Below are 25,139 nucleotides of genomic sequence, written 5' to 3'. Positions count from 1 at the left end.
CCTTAAACCTAACTAACCTAAGGACATCACACACATCCATGCCCGAGGCAGGATTCGAACCTGCGACCGTAGCGGTCGCGCGGCTCCAGACTGTATCGCCTAGAACCGCTCGGCCACTCCGGCCGGCAAAAGAGAACGGTGATGAAATATTAATTTTTACTTTGTTCGACATCGGTAATGGCGATCGGTTGTAAAACTGTTAGACGTCATTATAGTTTCTGGCTGACATTCACCAACTTCATTACCTTACTTTACCACCACTCTCATCCTGAACAAGCCACACACTGAGAAAATACACTCCTGGAAATTGAAATAAGAACACCGTGAATTCATTGTCCCAGGAAGGGGAAACTTTATTGACACATTCCTGGGGTCAGATACATCACATGATCACACTGACAGAACCACAGGCACATAGACACAGGCAACAGAGCATGCACAATGTCGGCACTAGTACAGTGTATATCCACCTTTCGCAGCAATGCAGGCTGCTATTCTCCCATGGAGACGATCGTAGAGATGCTGGATGTAGTCCTGTGGAACGGCTTGCCATGCCATTTCCACCTGGCGCCTCAGTTGGACCAGCGTTTGTGCTGGACGTGCAGACCGCGTGAGACGACGCTTCATCCAGTCCCAAACATGCTCAATGGGGGACAGATCCGGAGATCTTGCTGGCCAGGGTAGTTGACTTACACCTTCTAGAGCACGTTGGGTGGCACGGGATACATGCGGACGTGCATTGTCCTGTTGGAACAGCAAGTTCCCTTGCCGGTCTAGGAATGGTAGAACGATGGGTTCGATGACGGTTTGGATGTACCGTGCACTATTCAGTGTCCCCTCGACGATCACCAGTGGTGTACGGCCAGTGTAGGAGATCGCTCCCCACACCATGATGCCGGGTGTTGGCCCTGTGTGCCTCGGTCGTATGCAGTCCTGATTGTGGCGCTCACCTGCACGGCGCCAAACACGCATACGACCATCATTGGCACCAAGGCAGAAGCGACTCTCATCGCTGAAGACGACACGTCTCCATTCGTCCCTCCATTCACGCCTGTCGCGACACCACTGGAGGCGGGCTGCACAATGTTGGGGCGTGAGCGGAAGACGGCCTAACGGTGTGCGGGACCGTAGCCCAGCTTCATGGAGACGGTTGCGAATGGTCCTCGCCGATACCCCAGAAGCAACAGTGTCCCTAATTTGCTGGGAAGTGGCGGTGCGGTGCCCTACGGCACTGCGTAGGATCCTACGGTCTTGGCGTGCATCCGTGCGTCGCTGCGGTCCGGTCCCAGGTCGACGGGCACGTGCACCTTCCGCCGACCACTGGCGACAACATCGATGTACTGTGGAGACCTCACGCCCCACGTGTTGAGCAATTCGGCGGTACGTCCACCCGGCCTCCCGCATGCCCACTATACGCCCTCGCTCAAAGTCCGTCAACTGCACATACGGTTCACGTCCACGCTGTCGCGGCATGCTACCAGTGTTAAAGACTGCGATGGAGCTCCGTATGCCACGGCAAACTGGCTGACACTGACGGCGGCGGTGCACAAATGCTGCGCAGCTAGCGCCATTCGACGGCCAACACCGCGGTTCCTGGTGTGTCCGCTGTGCCGTGCGTGTGATCATTGCTTGTACAGCCCTCTCGCAGTGTCCGGAGCAAGTTTGGTGGGTCTGACACACCGGTGTCAATGTGTTCTTTTTTCCATTTCCAGGAGTGTATTTTGAACATTATTCATATTCTGTGGCAGTTTTGAGTTAAGTTGGTCATTTATGCAGCTGTTTCTGTGGCGACTATTCACTGAAGCATAAGCGCATATACTGATGTGCGGAACTATGCTTTTTTTCCGCCTGCTGTCGACTGATCGCTGCCAGTTGCAGACCGTCGGAGTTGTCTGTTTTGTTGGTGTTTAATGGAAACTATTTATTGCGGGCCGGTCTGGGCCGCGGACGTAACTTTTGCGCCGGCTTTAGTAATTGCGCGCGCTTTGGCGCAGTTTGCAGTCGATCCGGTGATTAACAACGTTCCGCGGTGCTGGGACGGAGCGGCCGGCCCGCTGCGATCGGTCACCGCGGCCGCGTTATCTAGACGCCCACGTGGTGGTTTGCTCGCATGGCTGCCCGCCGTTTGCTCTGTACACTGCAGGCACGCACAGCGCCGCGCGCACGCGTCGGTTCCGCTGCGTGTCACACTTCCCACTTTTTCCTCCGAGTAAGACGGCGCGTTTTGCAGCTCTTCAATTTGCATCTGTCTACTCCTACATCTACATACATATTCTGCACCCCACTATATGGCGATATTCTGCACCCCACTACATGGCGGAGGGCACCTTGTGCAGATACAAGTCCCTTTCCTGTTCCACAAGCAAATGCAGCGAGGGAGAAATGACTGTCTGGTAGTGGTAAGTCCCTATGGGACAAAACTGCTGAGGTCATCGGTCCGTAGGCTTACACACTGCTTAATCTAACTTAAACTAACGTACGCTAAGGACAATACACACATACCCATGGCCGAGGGAGGACTCGAACCTCCGACGGGGGCGAGCGGCGTGAACCGTGGCAAGGATCCCGAAATCGCGCGGCCACCCCGCGTATGTATCCTTATCTTGTCTTCGCGGTCATTATGGGAGATGTACGTTGTTAAAAGTAGGATCGTTCTGCAGTCTGTCGCAAATGCTTTTTCTCTAAAATTTCTCAGTATTTTTTCATGAAAACAGCTCTTTCTTCTCCCCAAGGATTCCCATTTGAATTTACGGACGATTTCATTACTACTTTTTATGTTGATCGAATCAGCCAGTAACAAGTTTAGTAGGATACCTTTAAATTGTTTTATTCCGCCCTGGTGGGGTCCAAAACAATAGAGAAGTAGTGCAGAATGAGTCGCATAAGAAAGTCTAGTTCACGCAGTTCCCTCCGCAACATTCGTTCGGTAACTTTTTGAAATGGACTTGTATTCAATGAAAGCAGCACTTCATGTCGAATTTGTAACCGTTTGTCATTGATAGACAGATTTATATGCAACACATAAAGCTCAAAATGTGCATGCAAATATGCATGAAAAATGCTTGAAATAAGCATGAAATGTGTTGAAACATGCAAGACTAAATAATAAAAAACATCATAGTTACTGCGTGATCTATATCTCGAAGTTGGACCTGTACATATCGATTGCGAGGAAGAGCGCCGGTCACGCGAAAAATCGGAAGATTTGGAGTGCTGATCTCAAGATACGTACACTTTGTGGTAGAGGTTAAGCAGGGTGCTTTTCGTGATTAGTTTTTTAAGAAATGCAAAAAAGACGCACAGCGTGTTTCAAATATTGTTCCTTTTTTGCTGCTGTTATCGGTAACAAGCGAATGCGATGCGAGTTACTCGCCGCGAAGCAGTCAATATGCGGAGATCAAACTTCAAGATATATCGCACACAGAGGAGCACGCACAAGAACTCTGTAATGTTTTAATTAAGAAAAACATAGAATCCGGAATTTTTTGGAACAAAATTAACGTTTAATTAATATTATCGGACTAAAATATCATTTTGCTACAATTGTAACCATAAACCATCAGGTACTGTTATTTAGTAATATTGTGTCTCTGATCACTCAAAATACTTTTATAAACACTTTTATTAGCAGAAAAGGACCGTTCTACATCAACTGAGGTAATTGGACAGTATTTGAATTTGAGTGCTGTGTTGTCACTTATTATTTCCGGCAAAAGTTCACCCGTCCCTCTAATAAAACCATCAATTTGGGACAAGACCTAGGTTACTGTTCAAAATGTTTCCAAACTTTCCTTTTACGTTTTCTCGGGAATACTTCTGGGAATGAGGAGTTCTCTAGACTAATTGTATTCGTTAACTGAATAGATTTTTTCAACGCCAAACATTCAGTTTGAAGCTTTTTAATAGTTGCAGGTATATGGGGAAAATGGGTGCTAATCACAGCATTTTTTTTATGTACTGGGACCAATAAATGCTTTCTTGCACTGGCAAACTGCCAATGCCTCTGCACTAGCGAAGTCGTTTACTACGCCTCTGTTGGCCACGAAATGTTGATTGTAAAACAACACAACTTCGGCCCACATACTTCAACGAGTTACCATTGGTTCGGGAGGTAGAGGCACATTTGGTAGTTTTACTTTGTAGGTCTTGATGCGAGCACATGCCTTAAGAAAGACTTTCTTTGTGGACAAAATCAGTTTGTTTACATTCCCAAACAAGGCGATGTATGGTTCAAATGGCTCTCAGCACTATGGGACTTAACTTCTGAGGTCATCAGTCCCCTAGAACTTAGAACTACTTAAACCTAACTAACCTAAGGACATCACACACATCCATGCCGGAGGCAGGATTCGAACCTGCGACCGCAGCGGTCGCGCGGTTCCAGACTGTAGCGCCTAGAACCGCTCGGCCACCCCGGCCGGCAAGGCGATGTACTCCATGTGCAAAGTATTACATGAATCAAATTGGGATAAAATACTTGAAGAGATTGTCGTGCTTTGACCATGTAGGGAGCAGCATCTGAGAGAAACACAAACACCCTTTCATCTGCAGAAGATCCTGGAAATATTTTTCTAATGTCTTCAATCACAGATGTGGGGATCGTAGAATGATTTGTCTTTTCAAATTCTTTGCCGACCACTAAACAGGAAGAAGAAGGCTCTTGTTGTAACGTACCAGCAATTACGTTTGCAATGTAACGGCCACAAGTGTCGTCAACTGAAATCCAAATAATGTTGTTCTTGAGTTCACTGCGTATTTCTTCCAGAAGCATAATTAAATTTACTGTATATAATATTTACGCAATGTTGATTCATCTGGTATCTGTTGGTTTAAGCAATAGTTGCGCAGGAAATCTTTGAGGATATGGCTTGTAAGTTTGCGAAGAGGCATAATACTTGCAATGAATGCTCCACATAGATCCATCCACGTTAAAGCGATTTTTTGGTTACCTTTGGAAGTTAAATCCCTGCTATTGCAGCGTGCCACTGTCAAAAGTTGTTGCCGTGGGCCTTTTTTGTTTTCCGCAATCTGAAGACTTGTCTTTACAAGCTGGTCTATTTTAAACTTCAATGCACGGAATGTTTTTCTCGCAAACTCCATATCATAAGTAAATATTCCGGGATGGTCAGGTATCCACGAAACGATATTTCTTTTTTCTGGGGGCATGGTGCACAACGCGTTACACTCTACACGTAAACACGTTAAACTTTATACAAAGAAAAAGAAAACCAAAGTGAAACAGTGGATGTGCGAGTAATAACTTGCGTAATTCAATTGACTTGTTGCTGATGCATGCGGTATGACAGGGGAGGGGATTAAGGGAGGCGCGGGCGGTAGGCGCATTGACTCTGGCTGCCTGTTCCTGTTCAGTGATCAGTACCCTAGCCAGTAGCCTTTCGGGCAGCGATCGCAAGCAGTCTCTGTGAGACATTAAAACCAGATCGAGCTAGAGCCCACCTGTCTAGATTTGGAAAATATTGTAAAACATGGGGCGAAAATATATGCAGCATCCAAATGCATACAAAGTATAGTCCGGCCTCGCGTCACTGACAAGCCGTGACACGAATCTTCGGTCGCTGTCGATCGATCTTTACGTCAACCATTGTAATGCAGCCTTACATGGGTGAAAACTGTACACCTTCTCTTGTAGACGCGTTGGCCTGTTCGCGGTGATAAACAAACTGTTCGGGCAACTTCATTTACGGTTTGTTCATGGGCTGGTCCAAACAGGATAACGCCTTTTTGTCACGACTCCGCGTCGACCGTCTTACTGCGCTGATTCGATGCAGTCGGCTTGCATTTACACACCATTTCTCTGCCAAGACCTACATCAGTGGTGGACTGCCCCACTTCTCACCGTCCACAGCGCCCCATAGCGACTAGTATCATCATTCCATGGGTCGCCATTAGTTTGGCTGTTGAGCTCATTTACTTCGATCGTTATGCGTTGTTCCATATTAATTCTTCTCCACTAATCTCTGCGGCAGAACCACCACTCCAGCTGCCGATCAGTGTATCGTATTAATTTCGGGTATGATGGTTTGAAATTTATGAAACTTCTAAAAACAGGCACAGGTAAAATTTGCCCGTTCCTTTTTCTTGTAGTAAAAAAAAAAATTATAACAAATAACCTTCTCTGTTTATGGGCCTTTTACTGTGCGCCTTTCGCCTTATAACGCACTGCACTGTACACTTATATGATTAAAATTTTAAAAATTGGAAATAAAAATACAACTTTTATGCTCAAACGCATATTTTTCCGTGGTTTGATACTACCTGTGACGATAACTCAAATTGTGTCTAACATTCATTTGGAAACCTTGGTATGCTGTAACTACAGTAATTCATTAAAAAAACTGCTGTTTCTTCCAGTAAATTTATGGCTAGTTCTTTATTACCATTACGAACTACTACATCTGTTTATTCATATTCGCAAACTCCTCCTGATATGGAGTTTGCCAGCATCTGTGTAAGAGTAGTTCAGTTCAAATATTTCGTGCGCAGGGGGTAAATGAGAATATTCTCTTCAATTGAAGAGTTTCGTGAAAGTTTTCATTATACAGTAAACTACATTTGTACAAACGTTTTTATTTCTGTTTTTGAAACTTTTCGTCAAGGAGAAAAATGTGTTATTTCTTATTAGATCAAAGACTAAATAGAAATTCTGGACAGCCTATATATTCAAGTACGGTCTTTTTGTTTCCAGTTTGTACAAACTTCCAATGTCCCAAGTTTTGATTACTGTTGTTAGCTATATCTATTACCAAAGAAAAATACCATGTTAACTTGCACATTTCTGGGCACTTTACATGTTCCGAACATTACGTTTGTAGGTGTAATGTCATTGAACACTTTTAAACTGATCTCACAATTAAATACATATTACAAGATTTATAGCATATTGTAAATCGGGCAGATTTCGTCCTTGATTGGTGCTCCATGTAATTCAGAATAACTTGGTGCTCCTAGGATTAAAAGTCTTGAGTTAAAAAGTCGAATGCAGAGGCGATTGTGCAAGTCACTACAGAAAACGGCCTGTTTGTTTATGAAGGAGAGTCTGCATTTAGAGCGGATAATTAGATTACGAAAATCTTGATATGCGTCACATAAGTATTTTCGTCAGACGAAGACATGAAAGAGCTTTTCAAATCACGAGCATGAATAATTCTCTGTTGAATACGGTAATGTTGAGTGAAGATACAATGAAAGACATGAAAGAAAATCAACTGCAGATTCTCGACTTTGCAGACTCGAAATTCAAAGACTGTCAATTTCACCGAGAAAATTTGAAACCATCACAAAGCTGATGGTAGATAGGCTACACGTGTCATCAAGGATGACTCAGGAATAACTGAGCCTTTTTATAGCTTGCATCTAGGAATGTGTTACAGACACTAGGGGACGACTTTACAAAACAAAATAACACCAACCGGAAGTGTAAATCGAAAGGTTATTTCCGCACCTCGAAATGTCACCTGCATCAACTTAAACCGAGGCGCAGATTTATCCTTGGCCAGCGCTGCTTCCGTAACTTCCTTAATGCTTACCGCGAGATTTGTGTGCGGTTCAGGTCGTTCCCTGTAATTGAATGTGTCGCGAGGCAGCATGCTTCTTACCCTGCGGCAGTTCTGTTCCACTGAAATACTGATCGACCTTCGTGATGTGTGTGCACAATGCGTCGGTCTTAGCAACAGATTTCCGTGCCTGGCAGCTTAGATACTTCCAGGATCACGTCGACCACAACTTTTATTTCACTGACGTCGGAGCGCGCCTGCGGCTGACGACGTAGGACGAATGCTACCTAATTTTGCGGGATACTACTGAATGTCGGCTGTGGCATTATTATTTAGATCACAGCACCAGCTCTCTTCCTTTTATACGTTTTTTCGTTTTTCATTTGTCGCTACTGTAATGTTTTTTTTTTAAATGTGGAAATGGTGAGAACTTGTTTTCATTTGATGTTAAGGCCCAGTGTTACCATGTTATGGAATCTCGTACTGTTGTGTACCACGACTTAATGGGGACCTTGGAATTTGTGCTTTCTCCTTGCACGCTGCTGCGTCATTGTTAAGACAGAACAACACGTAGGAAGAGTATGTTGGGGTAAGATCTAATATACCGCGATGGTTTTAACCACCGGACATTCCTGGCCACGTAGAAGCCGAGTATACGACAATTTTATTTGACCCTCGGATAGGACACTGTCGTGTGATACAGGGCTTCTTTCCTTGACGATAGAATTCACTGATGTGTGGTAAGTTTTCTACTAAATGTAGTCAGGGAGCAGCAAATGATTTACCATATTATTTACCCCATATTTTATCTGATGCTGAAAAAGTTTTTATAGCATTCTGATTAAGTTGTTTGCCAGGATATTTTAATGTGTCTTCGGGGTAGCAGATTGGTTTTACTTTAGGTAGTGGTGGTTCGCTGTTTATACACATCTTTAAGAGTATGTTATTTTAATTCTATCCAAACAGTATAGATTACAAAATATTACTACGTGGTTTTAAGAATTTTATGTCTCTACTTGAAAGGTCTGAGTGAAGCATCGGCATGTCACTTCCAGCGACTAGTAAAAAAGTGTGGTGTGCAAACCAACCTTCGGATTGATGACAGATTTACCTTTCTATGTGGATGAATCATGGATTGGAATCGGATGGATCAGAATTAAATTTGCATTTGACAACAAATGTTACTTATTTTAACCACATTTGTCTCAGAATGTTTTCATTAAACACCAATAATCATGTTGTGGGGTGCTCTTATCGCGTCATCATCATCATCATCATCATCTTCATCATCATACGTATTTTTCCTGTATTATTCTTATCGTTATATTTCATGGTAAATGTCAATACTTTGAAATATTACATTCATCAGAACTTAAATGATTCAGTCTATTTGTATATATCTTCTCTGTAATGAAGCCTATTATTCGACTACCTAGATTGAAGAATCGAGTGGTAAGTCGATGATGAGAAATGAGGAACGCGGATTATCGACGTGATGGCGTAGCTCTAGCATTGGTTTTCGTGCGTTAAGACACTGACAAAACACTTGAATTAAGATGTGCATCATATCTATGCGAACTGCAGAAAGAAAGTAATATGGTGAGTGAAATGTGAACTGTGCGATGTGCTTTTATACATGGATGAACTAAGACATTTATCGCCTGTGCAAATGACGCAAATCTGTGGGTCATGAATGAAAAAGTGCGTATGCACTATAAAGATTTCTACATCTAGATGATTACTCTGCAATTCATAGTTAAAGGCCTGGCAGGGGGTTCATCAAATCATCTTGAACCTATTTCTCTGCCGATCCACTCTCGAACAGCACGTGGGAAAAAACGAACACGTAATCTTTCCGTGGGAACTGTAATTTCTCTTATTTTATTATACTGTTCGTTATTCAGAATGTAGGTGGGCGCCAGCTAATATTTTCGTGTTCGGAGCACAAAGTTGGTGATTGAAATTTCATGAGAAGTTCCTGCCTTAATGGAAAACGCTTTCGTGTTAATGATCGCCACCTCAGTTCGCCCCATATCCGTGGCACTGTCTCCGCTATTTCGCGCCAATACGAAACAAGCCATCCTTTTTTGGACTTTTTTCTCTATGTGCCCCGTTTACCACACCCGGAATTAATGCTCCAGAAGCGGGCGGACAAGCGTGGAGTAAGCAGTCTCTTTAGTAAACCTGTTGCATTTTCTAAGTGTTTTGCTAGTAAATCACAGTCTTTGGCGTGCTTTTCTCAAAACATTATCTATGTGATCGTTCAAACTTAACATATTCGTGATTGTAATCCCAAAATATGTAGTTGAATTCGCAGCACTTAGATTTGTGTGCTTGATTGTGAAACAAATTTCATCGGATTTCTTTTAGTACTCCTGTGGATAACTTAACATTTTCCATTCTTTAGAGTCAGTTGCCAATTTTCGCATCTTACAGGTATGCAGTAAATGAAGCAGGCAAAAAGGAGTACAAACGTCTCAAAAATGAGATCTACAGGAAGTGCAATATGGCTAAGCAGGGGTGGCTAGAGGACAAATGTAAGGATGTAGAGGCTTATCTCACTATGGGTAAGGTAGATACTGCCTACAGGAAAATCAAAGAGACCTTTGGAGAAAAGAGAACCACTTGTATGAACATCAAGAGCTCAGACGGAATCCCAGTTCTAAACAAAGAAGGGAAAGCAGAAAGGTGGAAGGAGTATATAGAGGGTCTATACAAGGGCGATGTACTTGAGGACAATATTATGGAAATGGGAGAGGATGTAGATGAAGATGAAATGGGAGATATGATACTGCGTGATAGTTTGACAGAGCACTGAAAGACCTGAGTCGGAACAAGGCCCCCGGAGTAGACAACATTCCATTGGAACTACTGACGGCCTTGGGAGAGCCAGTCCTGTCATAACTCTACCATCTGGTGAGCAAGATGTATGAAACAGGCGAAATACCCTCAGACTTCAAGAAGAATATAATAATTCCAATCCCAAAGAAAGCAGGTGTTGACAGATGTGAAAATTACCGAACAATCAGTTTAATAAGCCACAGCTGCAAAATACTAACACGAATTCTTTACAGACGAATGGAAAAACTAGTAGAAGCCGACCTCGGGGAAGATCAGTTTGGATTCCGTAGAAACACTGGAACACGTGAGGCAGTACTGACCTTACGACTTATCTTAGAAGAAAGATTAAGGAAAGACAAACCTACGTTTCTAGCATTGCATTTGTAGACTTAGAGAAAGCTTTTGACAATGTTAACTGGAATACTCTCTTTCAAATTCTATAGGTGGCAGGGGTAAAATACAGGGAACGAAAGGCTATTTACAATTTGTACAGAAACCAGATGGCAGTTATAAGAGTTGAGGAACATGAAAGGGAAGCAGTGGTTGGGAAGGGAGTAGGACAGGGTTGTAGCCTCTCCCCGATGTTATTCAATCTGTATATTGAGCAAGCAGTAAAGGAAACAAAAGAAAAATTCGGAGTAGGTATTAAAATCCATGGAGAAGAAGTAAAAACTTTTAGGTTCGCCGATGACATTGTAATTCTGTCAGAGACAGGAAAGGACTTGGAAGAGCAGTTGAATGGAATGGACAGTGTCTTGAAAGGAGGATATAAGATGAACATCAACAAAAGCAAAACGAGGATAACGGAATGTAGTCGAATTAAGTCGGGTGATGCTGAGGGAATTAGATTAGGAAATGAGACACTTAAAGTAGTAAAAGAGTTTTGCTATTTGGGGAGCAAAATAACTGATGATGGACGTAGTAGAGAGGATATAAAATGTAGACTGGCAATGGCAAGGAAAGCGTTTCTGAAGAAGAGAACTTTGTTAACAGCGAGTATAAATTTAAGTGTCAGGAAGTCATTTCTGAAAGTATTTGTATGGAGTGTAGGCATGTATGGAAGTGAAACATGGATGATAAATAGTTTGGAGAAGAAGAGAATAGAAGCTTTCGAAATGTGGTGCTACAGAAGAATGTTGAAGATTAGATGGGTAGATCACATAATTAATGAGGACATATTGAATAGGATTGGGGAGAAGAGAAGTTTGTGGCACAACTTGACCAGAAGAAGGGATCGGTTGGTAGGACATGTTCTGAGGCATCAAGGGATCACCAATTTAGTATTGGAGGGCAGCGTGATGAGTAAAAATCGTAGAGGGAGACCAAGAGATGAATACACTAAGCAGATTCAGAAGGATGTAGGTTGCAGTAGGTACTGGGAGATGAAGAAGCTTACACGGGATAGAGTAGCATGGAGAGCTGCATCAAACCAGTCTCAGGACTGAAGACCACAACAACAACAACAACAACAACAACAACAACAACAACGGGTATCTTATGTAAGTCACTGTTAACTAACGACTAAATTCATTCGCTGTAACGTAACAAGATTAAGTCACCGCTAGATAACACGGTCACGTACAGCTTAAAATTAGGCTGACCACGCCATTGTGTTATAATGTACTTACCCTAATATTCCAAGGAGACTAGACTTTTACTTCTGATGTCAACAAGTATCCTGTTGCAATACAATAAACTAAAACCAGTTTGTGGTTGTGCAGTTTTTATTAATTATAAATATACTGTATCATGTAACGGGCGCTATTCTTTAGTAAGGTAGTGTGTGACAAATTAACAAACTACAATTTCTTGAATTGGTTAAAAAGGGTTAAACAGGTCTGTGGCTATGCCTTTGCTGAGGCCCCTTTACTGTCACTGTGGTGTAACTTTGCCCCTGTCGTTATGAACTTGTTTGCAGAGAAAATTGTGAGTACTGTCATCTCTAAAGTTAATGATTGGGAAGGAGGGTATCTTCATAACGAGTCATAGAACTGTGAGAATTCAACAGAAATAACTTTTGTCTCTTGCTAGTATTTCGGCTATAAACCGTTTAGCCATCTTCGAAGCGAGCCATATGGACAGGCGGTAAAGCGACCCCGTCCACTAGGGACAGGCTATCCCACTTATATACCCAGCTAGTCATAGTAGAAGAAGAGTGCCTCATGGGCGGTTGAGGTATAATGATACTTTGATCCCTCTGTGACAGACATTGTGTTTCAAATTCTGGTTTACAGGTAAACAGTACTGTTATCTGTAAGTGCTAAATATTACCAATACCAGGTTCCACATGTTGTCAAGGTTAAAACCATCATCACATTTACAAAAAAATGGTGCAAATGGCTCTGAGCACTATGGGACTTAACATCTGTGGTCATCAGTCCCCTAGAACTTAGAACTACTTAAACCTAACTAACCTAAGGACATCACACACATCCATGCCCGAGGCAGGATTCGAACCTGCGACCGTAGCAGTCCCGCGGTTCCGGACTCAGCGCCTAGAACCACTAGACCACCGCGGCCGGCCACATTTACAAAACCAATTGTGACTTTCAATAGCTTTCCTGAGAACCGAACCCCAGAAGGATAACACAGATGCGAAAATCGGGACTTCCCATAGCGTGCCCCTGCCACTGCAGATTTATCAGGCTGTAGTAGAGGGCACAGGAAATTTCTGAAATTTTACGTCCGATATTTGACAAACCATATTGACAAGGATTCTCATGCACTCCAGCCTTCCGTAGAGTCAAATTGTTTTAGACGGAATCAACGGTCGTCGCTGTCTGGTGCTGGCAGTAAAATAACATTGACTTTGTTTTTAAAGAGGAGACGACCTATTTTACAGGACAGATCCCTTTCGATCGATAGGAAAGCCATGGACCTGAATCTTTCCTCTTCGTCTTTTTGAGATGGGAAACTTGCTTTCGGTTTGAATTGCGGTTCTTCTATGGTAGACAGCCATTATCTTCAAATAACTTGAGATGTCAGAGTTCTTTCTGTAGTTGTTCCTTATTAATAACTGTGTGTGCAAGCTTATTAAGGACTCCATTGGTCTATGCAGGAAGATAAGTTAGCGCTTCGTATTGCTCCCCTGTAGAACACAATATATGATGTAGCGTCGTTCACAGTGGGCGTCACGATAGTGGCCTGTAAGGTGTTTCTTCCTCAATCATTGTCCATGTACGCGTGCGTAATTGGCTCGTCCTATAGGTATATATATTATCTGATGTAAAGTATTTGAACACTCCTGTATAATGCGGAATTGCACGCTAGTCACGCTGTTGCGGACCCGCCAATATAAAAGGAGACGGGGGAAGCATGAAGATTGACGCCTTCTCTAAAATGTTTATTTCCATAACGTTAGGTAAATTTTTTTTTAATTATCTGTTCTTCCCTGAAGCATTCAGTAACTTTTACCGAGCGAGGTGGCGCGGTGGTTATCACAGTGGACTCACATTCGGGAGGGCGGCGGTTCAAACCTGCGTCCGGCCATCTAGATTTAGGTTTTCCGTGATTTCTGTAAAGTGCTTCAGGCAAATGGCGGGATGGTTTCTTTGAAAGGGTATGGCCGATTTCCTTCCCCATGCGTGACACAATCCGAGCTTGCGATGTTCTCTAGTGACCTCGATGTCGACGGGACGTTAAACCCAATCTTCCTTCCTTCTGTCACTTTTGACAACTATTGACACAATACTAGTTGCCGTTTTTCCCCCAGTGGACGCATCCTGTGCTTTGTTCCACATACACTTTACCTGTTTCCGAGGTTACCCTGAAACAGCGAGAATGTGATACCATAGCATATTAAAAAGGCAGCAAATCGTTCCGCATTGCACCACACGGTAAGTAAGTTCGTTTTGGTGAGTCGTGGTTAAAGAATGTCCTGTCGACATCTAGACCCATAGTAACGGATTACTAACTAGTGCTGGACAAGGCACCAGTCCGCCAACTCTTGAAGTGATTTTGGCATTCCACCTTCAAAATAAATATGAATATCCCCATTCCCGCAGAATGGGAGTACACTGTCTCACGCAGTATTGTTTTTGTTAAGAATTTGTCTCACTTGCATTTAGGTGTGAGCTGCGTACTATGGCTGGTAGGTATTTATTAAGTCGAATATAACTGATGCGGTAGTCACTTCCCGGATTAGAGCAGAAGTTCGTTTCTTTCAGTACGAGAAACTTGACACCAGACAACACTCACCGCCAGATTTGTACATCTGTAGGTGTTCACTTATTGGTACGTTTGTAAGTTTCAGACTATAGTGAAGATTCAGTTACGTAACTGAAACCCGTACCCTTAGTTGTTGCAAAGTATCATATTGCGTGTCCCCACTGCATGCTTTCCAACCACTCCGATTGAAATCCAACACTCGAAATATTGTAATCAAGAAATAGTCGACTAGGGTGGAGCTTAAAAATTATTGGTGTTTAACTGAGACAATGACAATATTTCCGGTGAGGAGTGATGCGGGGAACGTAAGACGTTGTCTGAGAATTTGGTTGAAAAGACCAATGTAGCGAAGAGAGAAGACAGATATTTCGCAGAGAAAATACTTGCGTTCGTTTCCAGAACTGTGACAACGAAACTGCCAGCTCCTGATTATAAAGCACATAAACGTCTGCGACGACGATTTGCAGAAATTTATGTCGTGCTAAGACAAGTGTGTAAACAACGGAGAAAATTACGAAGAAATGTTAGTAAGAAAAATACTTGGATTTGTGAGTACTATTGGTGTGTGTGTGTGTGTGTGTGTGTGTGTGTGTGTGTGTGTGTATGAGAGAAAGAGAGAGAGAGAGTGAGAGAGAGAGAGAGAGAGAGAGAGAGAGAGAGAGAGAGAGAATTATATGTAAATAGCTTCAAACACGGGGAAATTATATGCATTACTGAAAGAATACCGTGATTATAAGATGTTACATTAGCAAGCAATTACAGGTGTAATATAAAGCTTATTAAGTCAACAGCAATCTTTGAGGCATAGATGTAGTATGTGTTCTTTTATAATGCAATAATATGTGTGTTAAACTCGAACATCGATTAAGAGTAGCACTAGTAGTTTATCAAAATCAAAATGATGCGGGATAGTGATGCAGTAGGTACTTTTTTGCATTTGTAAATTGAAAATTATTGTAGTGGTTTGTATGTTGGAAACGGGGCGACATGTCAGTACGGGGCACTGTTTTGTATTCAAATCACGGCGAGATCGCTCGTGCAATAAAATCGAATTTATTGGCCGAAAGGAACCAATACGAATTCAAGTCCAAACAATGCATCAAGAAATTTCGTTGCATGTCCCTCATTTGTATGCCGTCGTTGACTGTTACGCATGACAGGTAATTCGGTACATATTCGACTGCCTCGGAATAGAAATAAGATGAGGAACTTCATATCAGCTGAATTTTTCCTACTGAGGTCAAGTGACGTAGATAAACAGGGAAGCAGTCGAAATACAATTGAGTCGGCAAAATCGTACAATGAACACGGCATCGACCGCTCCTAAATTCTCTTATTCTTCAGACTGCTACGTTTTAAGGAAACATTGTTGATTACTGTGGATATAGGCACTGTTTTTTTTCTCTATTGTGTAATACATCGTGATCTTTTTTGTTTTCGCTTTACAGGCATAATGCATTTTTTAACACTAAGGAAAGGCAAAAAAAAACTTTTTTGTGTTGCGTAAAAAGGAAGCGATATAACCGTCTTCAGGGACTGACCCTTTTATGTAACGCTCGCATTATCGAGAGCAAACTACATTTAGAATCCTAGACACTGATATCACTGTGACATCAGTGATGTGTCATCGCTATAACTTTAGTGAATGGTTAATGATAATAATGAATAGCACTAGCTGAAAAAATTAGCAGTAAAAATCACTTGCACAATAAATTGAAGATGAGTAATATCGATCTTGAAACTTTTTAAAATGTTGAGAAGAAAAGAAAAAAAAATTCCCCGACAATAGTGTGCCTAAGTGCAGTTTCCTGTATGTTTTCCTGAATCTAAGCTTAAAATCTGATTTTCTATCCACCCGTCCTAATTCGAGTGGAAACTTGAAACAGCGTCTCCTGTGCTACAGCGATACTTTCATTTTGGAATGAAACACATTTCAGCAGACACCTTACGGTCTTTACCAAGTCGAAAATGTAGAGGTGCTAAACAATCATATGTCCTTTCTCTCTTTGAGAAAATTAAGTAGCATCCGGTAATACTGATATTGATTTTTGTTTCATCTAAATGCTGATTAAAATTATCTTACACAATTAGGTATTTTTGTGAATAGTCATAACAGTAAGTATTCTGTTTTAAATATGGCCAATTATTAACTGTGAAGTAAAGATGTCAGTATGATTCTACCCCATCGGCACAGGGTTTATTTAGTATTACGTTTCTGGTATTTATTTCACTACTTGCGTTGTTCTGAAAGACTACCTGCTTTTGTACTGATCTGACTGATGACGCGACACTGTGAGTTGGTCCTACGATGCATTATCGTGTTCACCCTCGGTTATTGGAAGTATGATGTCAGTTTACTGTAGAGTGAATGATGTGGCCAGTTCAAAAACTTTTCGGGTATCACATCGCATGTGAGTAGCTTGTATCAGTTTCCGTAAGATTAATGAAAAAGTAAAAATGTATTTTTTAAGCTCATACTACACACAATAAGTGTAATTGCGGTAAGTCTTTGAACCAAACGCTGCAAAACAGCGCCACGATGCAGAACGAACAGAGCCAGCAGAGCACCCATTCTGTCTCGTTGAAGTTTGCCGCCTCCCTCTTATGCAGGGAAAAAATTGCTTCCGATGTGTCGTGTTACTAATTTCAGATTCGCTGGTAGATAAGAAGCAAAAGCTCAGCATATTATATGAAGCTGAATGCTTTTACTTGCGTGACATTTCACATTCGCTTATAATGTATACTGATTTAATTTTTGTTTTGATTATGTGCTGCGCCCCTTACACTTACTATCAACGGGTTTAAATAAAGTAGCTTAATATAAAGACCTCAACAGAGAATCCAGAGTGATTTTTCAGTTTTAATATCATAGAAATATTTGCAAGAAATCTAACATTATCCCTGTGTATTACGCGTGCAATATGAGAATACTTAATGCATATTCACCTCAGTCATTTCTGTTAACAAGTTTCTTGCAGTGCCTCACGATTTTCTTGTAACAGTAAAATACATTTTTATACGCACCACAGTGAATCCGGTGACAGTCACATTTTGTGGTGTATTACTGCTTGAGTGTTTTCATTGTTCCTTACCATGCGATGAGAAATATGGCAAACAAAAGATAGTTTGCTAAATATATGGTGTGATTACCCACAATCTTCAAATACTAAGCGGAAGATTTTCATATTCTCTCACTGGCTAGACACAGATTGTTAGTCCTACACTAAAATTAAACGGATCTTTCTGTAGGAAATTTAATGTAGTTAAATTTTGTATTGGGATACGTTTTCGCTAGCAGCCGTAGTTTTCGAATTATACAAGAGAAACGTTCAAAAGTTACCTTGAAACGCGTTTTTCTTGAATAATTCGTAAATCGTGGCCACCAGCGAAAACGTATCTCAGTTCACAATTTAACTGCATTAAATTTCTTACACAAAGGCCTGATTCATTTTTCTACAGGGCTGATAGTTTGTGCATAGCGAGCGAGAGAATATGAAAATCCAGGGGTTGCGGGCTGCATAAAAACCCAGAGGTAGGGCTGTTGTGAATCCAGCAGTTGTTCAGTCTGAGCACTGTGTCTTTTGTTTCAGATGGAGAGGCCATCAAACTGCCGGACAACTTGGAAAGCCTGCCGAAAGCTGACCACTTTCCCACGCAGAGGCATCGGTGGAACACCAATGAGGTAAGCAGTAACACATGTGTTACTTGACTTAGTGGTGTGCTCTCGCCGCCCTTGTGTTTTGTGACTTCCACAAATTGAACATTAGTATAACGAATCTGTGTAAGTATTAGGAGACAGAGTGCTACCTTCATTAACCCTATTTATTTGACCATCGTGTAGTCTGTTTTTAAGTGGTAGATTTTTTACTTTTATTTTGGAGAAACCACGACCCCTAAGTGTTCCGACTGAGAAGTCCTTACGCCATATCGCACTCAACTCTACGTTACAGTTCTAATGGCCTCTGCTGTGTGCGGTTTCATTCACATTTTAGTGCTTTAAGGAACACTAAGAAGTGGAAAATTTGATGCACTTTGTCCAATTTAAACAGGCATAACGCAGTTCTGTGTACACACGTACCGGAAAATTAAGTCTACTCTTCCTCATGGCCCCATAATGTTATTACCCTCTGAAGAGTTATTACCATTTTTTTAACAGCAAGAAACTAACGCAGAGAACAGAAGAGCATAATTTTATGTTTTTGTTTTGACTATTTATTTGCTTTGGATACTCAAGATGTTCACTCAGATACAGAGGAAGTTACGTTCTAATGAGCGAATTAATGAAATCATATAGAAAGGGTCAACAATATTTCAACGTGGGGTTGTCGCCAATGAACAGCTTCCCTCATTGTAACCGCATGAAACGCTACTGATGTTCCCGTATGTCACAGCAAACCGTAATATTCGCGAAAAAGTATTTGTTTTTAGTTATACAAATTAAACTGCTTTAGGGATAATTTAAACTTTTCTCAGCTATAAATTGGCTGTCCCTATACAAATAATGCTGTAATTTCACGCGACTTCGTTTTTCCAAATTCTGAGAGATTATGCTATGATATTTGTAATGTCGGTACCAGTTGCATCATAAAGCGTCGTGTTTTTTGCGAATAGTACGGTTTGCGGTGATATACGAGAACATCACTTGTGATTCAAGCGGGTAAAATGAGGGAAATGGTTCATTGGCGACAACTTGGATCTGAGGTACGTACTGTCGGTACAAGAACAGAGTATGTGTATCAAGTCCGAAGTAGTGTTTCCCTTAACGAAGCTGGTTCATGCGACATTGGTTATCACCTCTCCGCCCACCGCTACTAATATTTTGCTGCTTACTAGTAACATTATTAGAAAAATTGTATCTGTTAAGAAACGCTCCTTTAGGTATTCGCAGAGCAACAGCTACATAATGTGACCGAGAATCAGCGTGCTGGTTGGGCAGGGAGAAAGCAGCAACACAACGCTTCCAACAATAGCGAAACTTTTTCTATAGTCCTAATGTAACACCAAGGACTGTCAGAGAACATAAGTGGGCATACCTCTAAAGCATTACAGTTGACTGGTTCAATCAACGATGAATAAATTGCGTAATGGTGGTGTGGAAGTTTCGGGGTTTATTTTCTTTCTATCCTATTTCTAATCTTCCGTTTAATGGTTAAGCTAGATTGGCTGTATCGTAGAAGAGATACATAATTGCTTCACAGAAGTACTAGCTTGAGAAAAGTTGAAGAATTTGGAATACTTGGAATCTAGTAAGATCAGAGCAATAGACAATCTTACAAAAACGGGCCATCTTTCTAAGGTGTCAGGCATGTACGAATGATTACGGTCAATGGTCAGTGCCTCTAATGTGGTACAGCTCAGCTTTAATATTATTCCCGTTCTCAACTGTTTCAGTTACAGATTACAAAACTCTGCTTTTGTTTTGGTTGCTGGAGTAAATTCTTTGGTCTGCGTAGTCCTGTAATGTCCCAGTACCGCACGAATTGTCAGTTGCTTGTACTGGGGAGGAAGAATCGATCTTCCTAACGTGTCTGTCGCTATTATCGGCGTTTCATTCGTGACGCAATGAATTTTTGTAAATTTTTAAGTTGTTTCCCCTATTGAACGAGAAGCGGTGGAATAGCGTCTCTGTCGTTACTTCGTCTTCTGGTCAGGTGCTAAATGTACGTTGTTTATCAGTGACTTGCCCTATCAGCAGTTGACGCTGCAGCCTGTTGTAGCGTAATCCATTCGTAAACCACACTGGCATGGCGCGTGTTTTAAAACCGATTAAGCCCGTCACTGTTTAGTGGTACTGGTTTGTAAGCTGTCCTGTTTCGGTAACAGCATGTCGATTACGTGAATTATCGGGAAATCCATTGGACATCGGTTAATCGGTGCAAAAACACCGAAAACGCATTAAATTCACATCTCTCGTAATACTTGTTAATCATTTGACCTCTCTGTGTTTTCCGCTTTGGCCTAACGAGGAAGTATTGGAACCTCGTTCAATCAGCAGATTGTTTTATCATTGTTCATAATGACGAATTTCACGTTATTATATACAGAGCGCGGGGCCGCGCCGCTTATTTACGGCGAGGGATAAATAATTACCACTGAATGCTTAAAGTGCATAGGTTAGTAGGTCTCTTGTTACGTCACTTGTTAATACTGTCATAAATTATTATAGAAAATGTTTGCTGTTATACGCATAGCCCCATTGTAGAATCTGTCGTGAATTCCTGTGGTCATTTATATAGCAAGTCTGTGGAACACTGGAGCTTCCATAAGTTCTTGTGATTGTTTGCCTCATGTGCAACTGGTCCATAAAGAAAAATTCAACGATATGATTTTATATTAAATAGTGTGAGGTAGGCTATGTACCTAACAAAGTTACGTGGGAAGTTCGTGAACTTAATATTCATGGTCGAACAACTGTGCATAAGACGCACTTCGTATTCATAAAACTGGGAGCTGCTTCGCCATGCAGAAGAAAAAGGATATCAGACAATTTCTTTTATGTACGTAAGACATGAGTATTACTCGCTTCCACAGCAAGATCGCTGTCTCACGCTTGTGCGACAGCGCTAAAATTGAAGGTTGTTGGTTTTAATCCTTGTGAAGGAAAAATTTCGTCTCCAGTATTTGGCGGAGAGGGAGACACATAGTTTGTCCATCGGACGAGGCCCTTAACCTCGGCGGCCTTAACGAAACACTAACTACTTCTCAAGGAAAAGAACCATAATCCGCGAAGAAAGAAAATCTTTCCAATTAAGCGGATCTGGGTCTACCTTTCTGGTAAAATGTACTTTGAACAACGCCATACGATCTTACGTTACCGATGTACAATGTACGTTTCATGATAAAGAACAGTCGTTCGTATTCCATGGTTTCAGTGGGTAATGATCTTGAGAGTATCTGAACCATAACGAATATATGAGGCATTGAAGGAACTGAAACCTACAATGATGACTAACCTACCTACATTTTACATGACTACTCTTCAAGTAACACTCAAGTGTTTGGCAGAAGGATTTTAGTACCAATTTCAGACTATTTCTTGACCGTTCCACTTTCGTACTGTACGAGGGTAAAGTGAACACCCAAATCTTTTCATGCAAGATCTGATTTCCTTTATTTTATTACTGTGGTTGTGTCTCCCTGTGAAGGTGGTAATCAACAAAATATTTTGTCTTCCGGGGAGAAAAAAATGGTTCAAATGGCTCTGAGCATTATGGGACTTAACTTCTGAGGTCATCAGTCCCCTACAACTTAGAACTACTTAAGCCTAACGAACCTAAGGACATCAAACACACCCATGCCCGAGGCAGGATTCGAACCTGCGATCGTAGCGGTCGCGCGGTTCCAGACTGTAGGGCCTAGAACCTCTCGGCCACACCGGCTGGCTCCGGGGAGAAAGTTGGTAAAAAAAAAAAAAAACCCTCGTGAAAAGATCTCTCGGTGACGAAAACGCCTTTGTGTGAACGATTGCCGCTCTGGTCGCTTATCATATCGATGATATTATGTGCCCTGTTTTGCAATCATACAAAACGAGCTGCCCTGCTCTGAACTTTTTCGATGTCCTTCTTCAGTCCTATCTGCTGCGGATCCCATACGACGCAGCAGTATTCCAGAAGATGACGAAAAGTGCAGTGTAGGTAGTATCTGTGTAAGGTCTGTTGCGTCTTGTAAGTTTTCTAACAATAAAACGCAGTCTTCGGTTCGCGTTCACCACAACGTTATCTATGTAATCGTTTAATTTAAGCTACTGGTAACTGTGATCCGTAGATATTAGCTGAATTGACAACGTTGAGATTTTTGTGATTTATCGTGTAACCGAAATTTAATGGATTTCATTTAGTACTCGTGTGGGTGACGTTAGACTTTTGGCACCATACAGGTACTTTCTAAGATGGCTGTTCATATTGTCTCTTACATAGTTTACATAGATTAGGAACAGCGTGAGATGCAACATATAACTTCTGTTCTACTACTAACTGTGACCTTTCTGAGAGGAAAACACGAATCTAGTCGCACAATTGAGATAAGAACCCAGAGGCACACTGTTTGATTAGAAGCCGCTTGTGAGGAGTGTTGCCAAAAGCTTTCAGGAAATCTAAAAATATGGAATCAGTTGGAGATCTCATGTCGATGCCATTCATTACTTCTTGCGAATAAAGAACCAGTCGTGTTTCACAAGAACGATAATTTCTGAATCCGTGGTGGCTGTATGCCAATAGATAGTTTCCTTCCATGAATTTATAGTGTTCGAGCAGAGTGTATATTCCAGAATCCTACTGCAAATCGATGTTACTTATATTGGTGTGCAGTGGAGTAGAGTATATTACTTGTATTCCCTTTCGTAAGTATTAGTACGTTCTGTGCAACTTTCCAGGCTTCAGGTACGGATCTTTCGTTTTAAGAACTGCTGTTTATGATTGTTTAAGTGGAGCTATTTCACAAGAATAGTCTGAAAGGAGTGTAATTGATATGCAAAATGGTGCGGAAAATTAGCCTTTATTAAGTGATGTAAGCTGCCTCGCTACACCGAGAATATCTACTTCTGTTGCTGATTGTAATTCTTTAATATTTACTGCGTCTTCTTTGATAAAATTTTTTTCGAAAAACCGTATTTAGAATCTCTGCTTTAGTGGCGCTGTCTTTGGTAACATTATCATTGCAGTCGCGTAGGTATTGATTGTTTCGGTTCATGTTCTACTGGAGAGTTTTCGCCGCTTAATCGAAGGAAAGTTACGAGGCTATATACTACACTGCTGGCCACCGTAAATGCAACACCAAGAACGACAAGAGGTAGCACAACAAAATTTATTTTGTAGATAACATGTTGACCAAGTATCAAATGATTACGTTTACAGACGTCTGTCACATGTGGTTCCTGCCAGAATCAGTAGCCAGAGTAGCCGCCATTGTTGGAGATCACCGCTGCCACACGTCTCGGCATTGAGTCAAAGAGACGTTGGATGTGTTCCTGGGTTACAGCAGCCCAAGCAGCTTCCACACGTTGCCAAAGATCATCTGGTGTGGCAGCTGGGGATGTAATCTGGGTCACTCGTTGAGCAACCGTGGACCACATGTTTTCTATCGGCGAAAGATCCGGAGAGCGAGCCGGCCAGGGAAGCAATTCAATCTGGTTATTGGCGAAGAAACTTTGGACAATGCGTGCCACGTGTGGTCGCGCATTATCCTGTTGAAATATGGCTGTGGCCGAGCCCTGAAGGTAAGGAAGGACAACTGGCTCCAGCACCTCGGATATGTAGCGCCGGCTATTTAAAGTACCGGCAATGCGTACCAGAGGCGTGCGAGAGTAATATCCAATACCGCCCCATACCATAATACCCGGTGCAAGACCAGTGTGGCGGTGCATAATGCAGCTGTCCAGCATCCTCTCTCCACGGTGTCTCCACACTCGAATCCGACCATCGTGGTGCTGCAGACAGAAGCGTGCCTCGTCAGTAAAGACAACGTCATTCCATTCTGCCGTCCACATCCGTCTGTCATCACACCATTGGCGACGGAGACGTCTGTGGTTCTGCGTCAATGGTAGACTAAGCAATGGACGTCTTGCGGACAGACCACTCTGCTGTAAACGGCGTCGAATGGTACGCGCAGACACTTGATGATGCGTTACAGACGCAATGTGCTGTGCTATGGTTCGGGATGTCACTGAGCGATCCGTCACTGCCATGCGCACAATTTGCCTATCAGCACGTGCAGTGGTGCACCAAGGTGAATGCGATCGACCACGTCGGTCCGTCGTACCCTCCTGCATCCAGCGGTCACATATCCGCATTACAGTTGTTTGGTTTCGTCCAACACGACAAGCGATTTCTCTGTATGATAATCCACAATCTCGGTAAGCCACTATCCTTCCTCTGTCGAACTCGGATACTTGATCAAACGATGTTCGCTGTTGTCTACGAGGCATAACTGATCATCTTGTGAAACAACCACAAGGTAAACACACGTGCCGAACGTACACTCGTCGAAATCGCCAAGCGTTAAATGGCGCTATGAGGTGGCGCCACAGGCGCGCGTGATGTGCGTCTGCGCTGAAATTCTAATCAGTTGAATATCTCATCGCTGCAAACCCATGGTGTAAATTTCACTTGATTCGGATGCTTCCTTCAGGGTGTTGCATTTACGGTGGCCAGCAGTGTATAACGTGTACGTAGGGTCATACCGTTCAGCCGGCCGGGGTGGCCGAGCGGTTCTAGGCGCTACAATCTGGAACCGCGCGACCGCAGGTTCGAATCCTACCTCGGGCATATATGTGTGCTATATCCTTAGGTTAGTTAGGTTTAAGTAGTTCTAAGTTCTGTGGGACTGATGACCTCAGAAGTTAAGTACCATAGTGCTCAAAGCCATTTGAACCATTTTTCATACAGTTCCCAACTGTACCCCCCCGGATGGCATAATTCTGTGAGCAAACCTCACCTCTATTCCGAAGTGTGCCAAGATTATTTGGTCACCTGGTGTAGTGTCCACCCCCAGTAGCTGAGTGGTCAGCGCTACAGAATGTCAGTCCTAAGGGCCCGGGTTCGATTCCCGGCTGGGTCGGAAATTTTCTCCGCTCGGGGACTGGGTGTTGTGTTGTCCTAATGATCATCATTTCATCCCCAT

The 25,139-nt window shown here is 42.4% G+C and overlaps 1 protein-coding gene and 1 non-coding gene across 2 annotated transcripts in view; one reads left to right on the top strand and one right to left on the bottom strand.

Annotated features, from left to right (window-relative positions):
- Positions 1 to 25,139, top strand: part of LOC124789300 (calmodulin-binding transcription activator 1) — a 1,803,646-nt gene that overhangs the window by 1,183,932 nt on the left and 594,575 nt on the right. Inside the window, exon 5 of the mRNA XM_047256611.1 lies at positions 18,113 to 18,204. Coding sequence (XP_047112567.1) covers positions 18,113 to 18,204 — 92 coding nt within the window. The remainder of the gene's footprint in view (positions 1 to 18,112; positions 18,205 to 25,139) is intronic.
- Positions 4,335 to 4,418, bottom strand: Trnas-gga. The gene is given in 2 exon segments: positions 4,335 to 4,369; positions 4,379 to 4,418. It is a non-coding gene; the product is annotated as a tRNA-Ser (tRNA).

Source organism: Schistocerca piceifrons, chromosome 3, assembly GCF_021461385.2.
Source record: "Schistocerca piceifrons isolate TAMUIC-IGC-003096 chromosome 3, iqSchPice1.1, whole genome shotgun sequence".
NCBI classification, from domain to species: Eukaryota; Metazoa; Arthropoda; class Insecta; order Orthoptera; family Acrididae; genus Schistocerca; species Schistocerca piceifrons.
The sequence above is the reverse complement of the archived record's forward strand: the minus strand, read 5'-3'. Positions and strand labels throughout refer to the sequence as shown.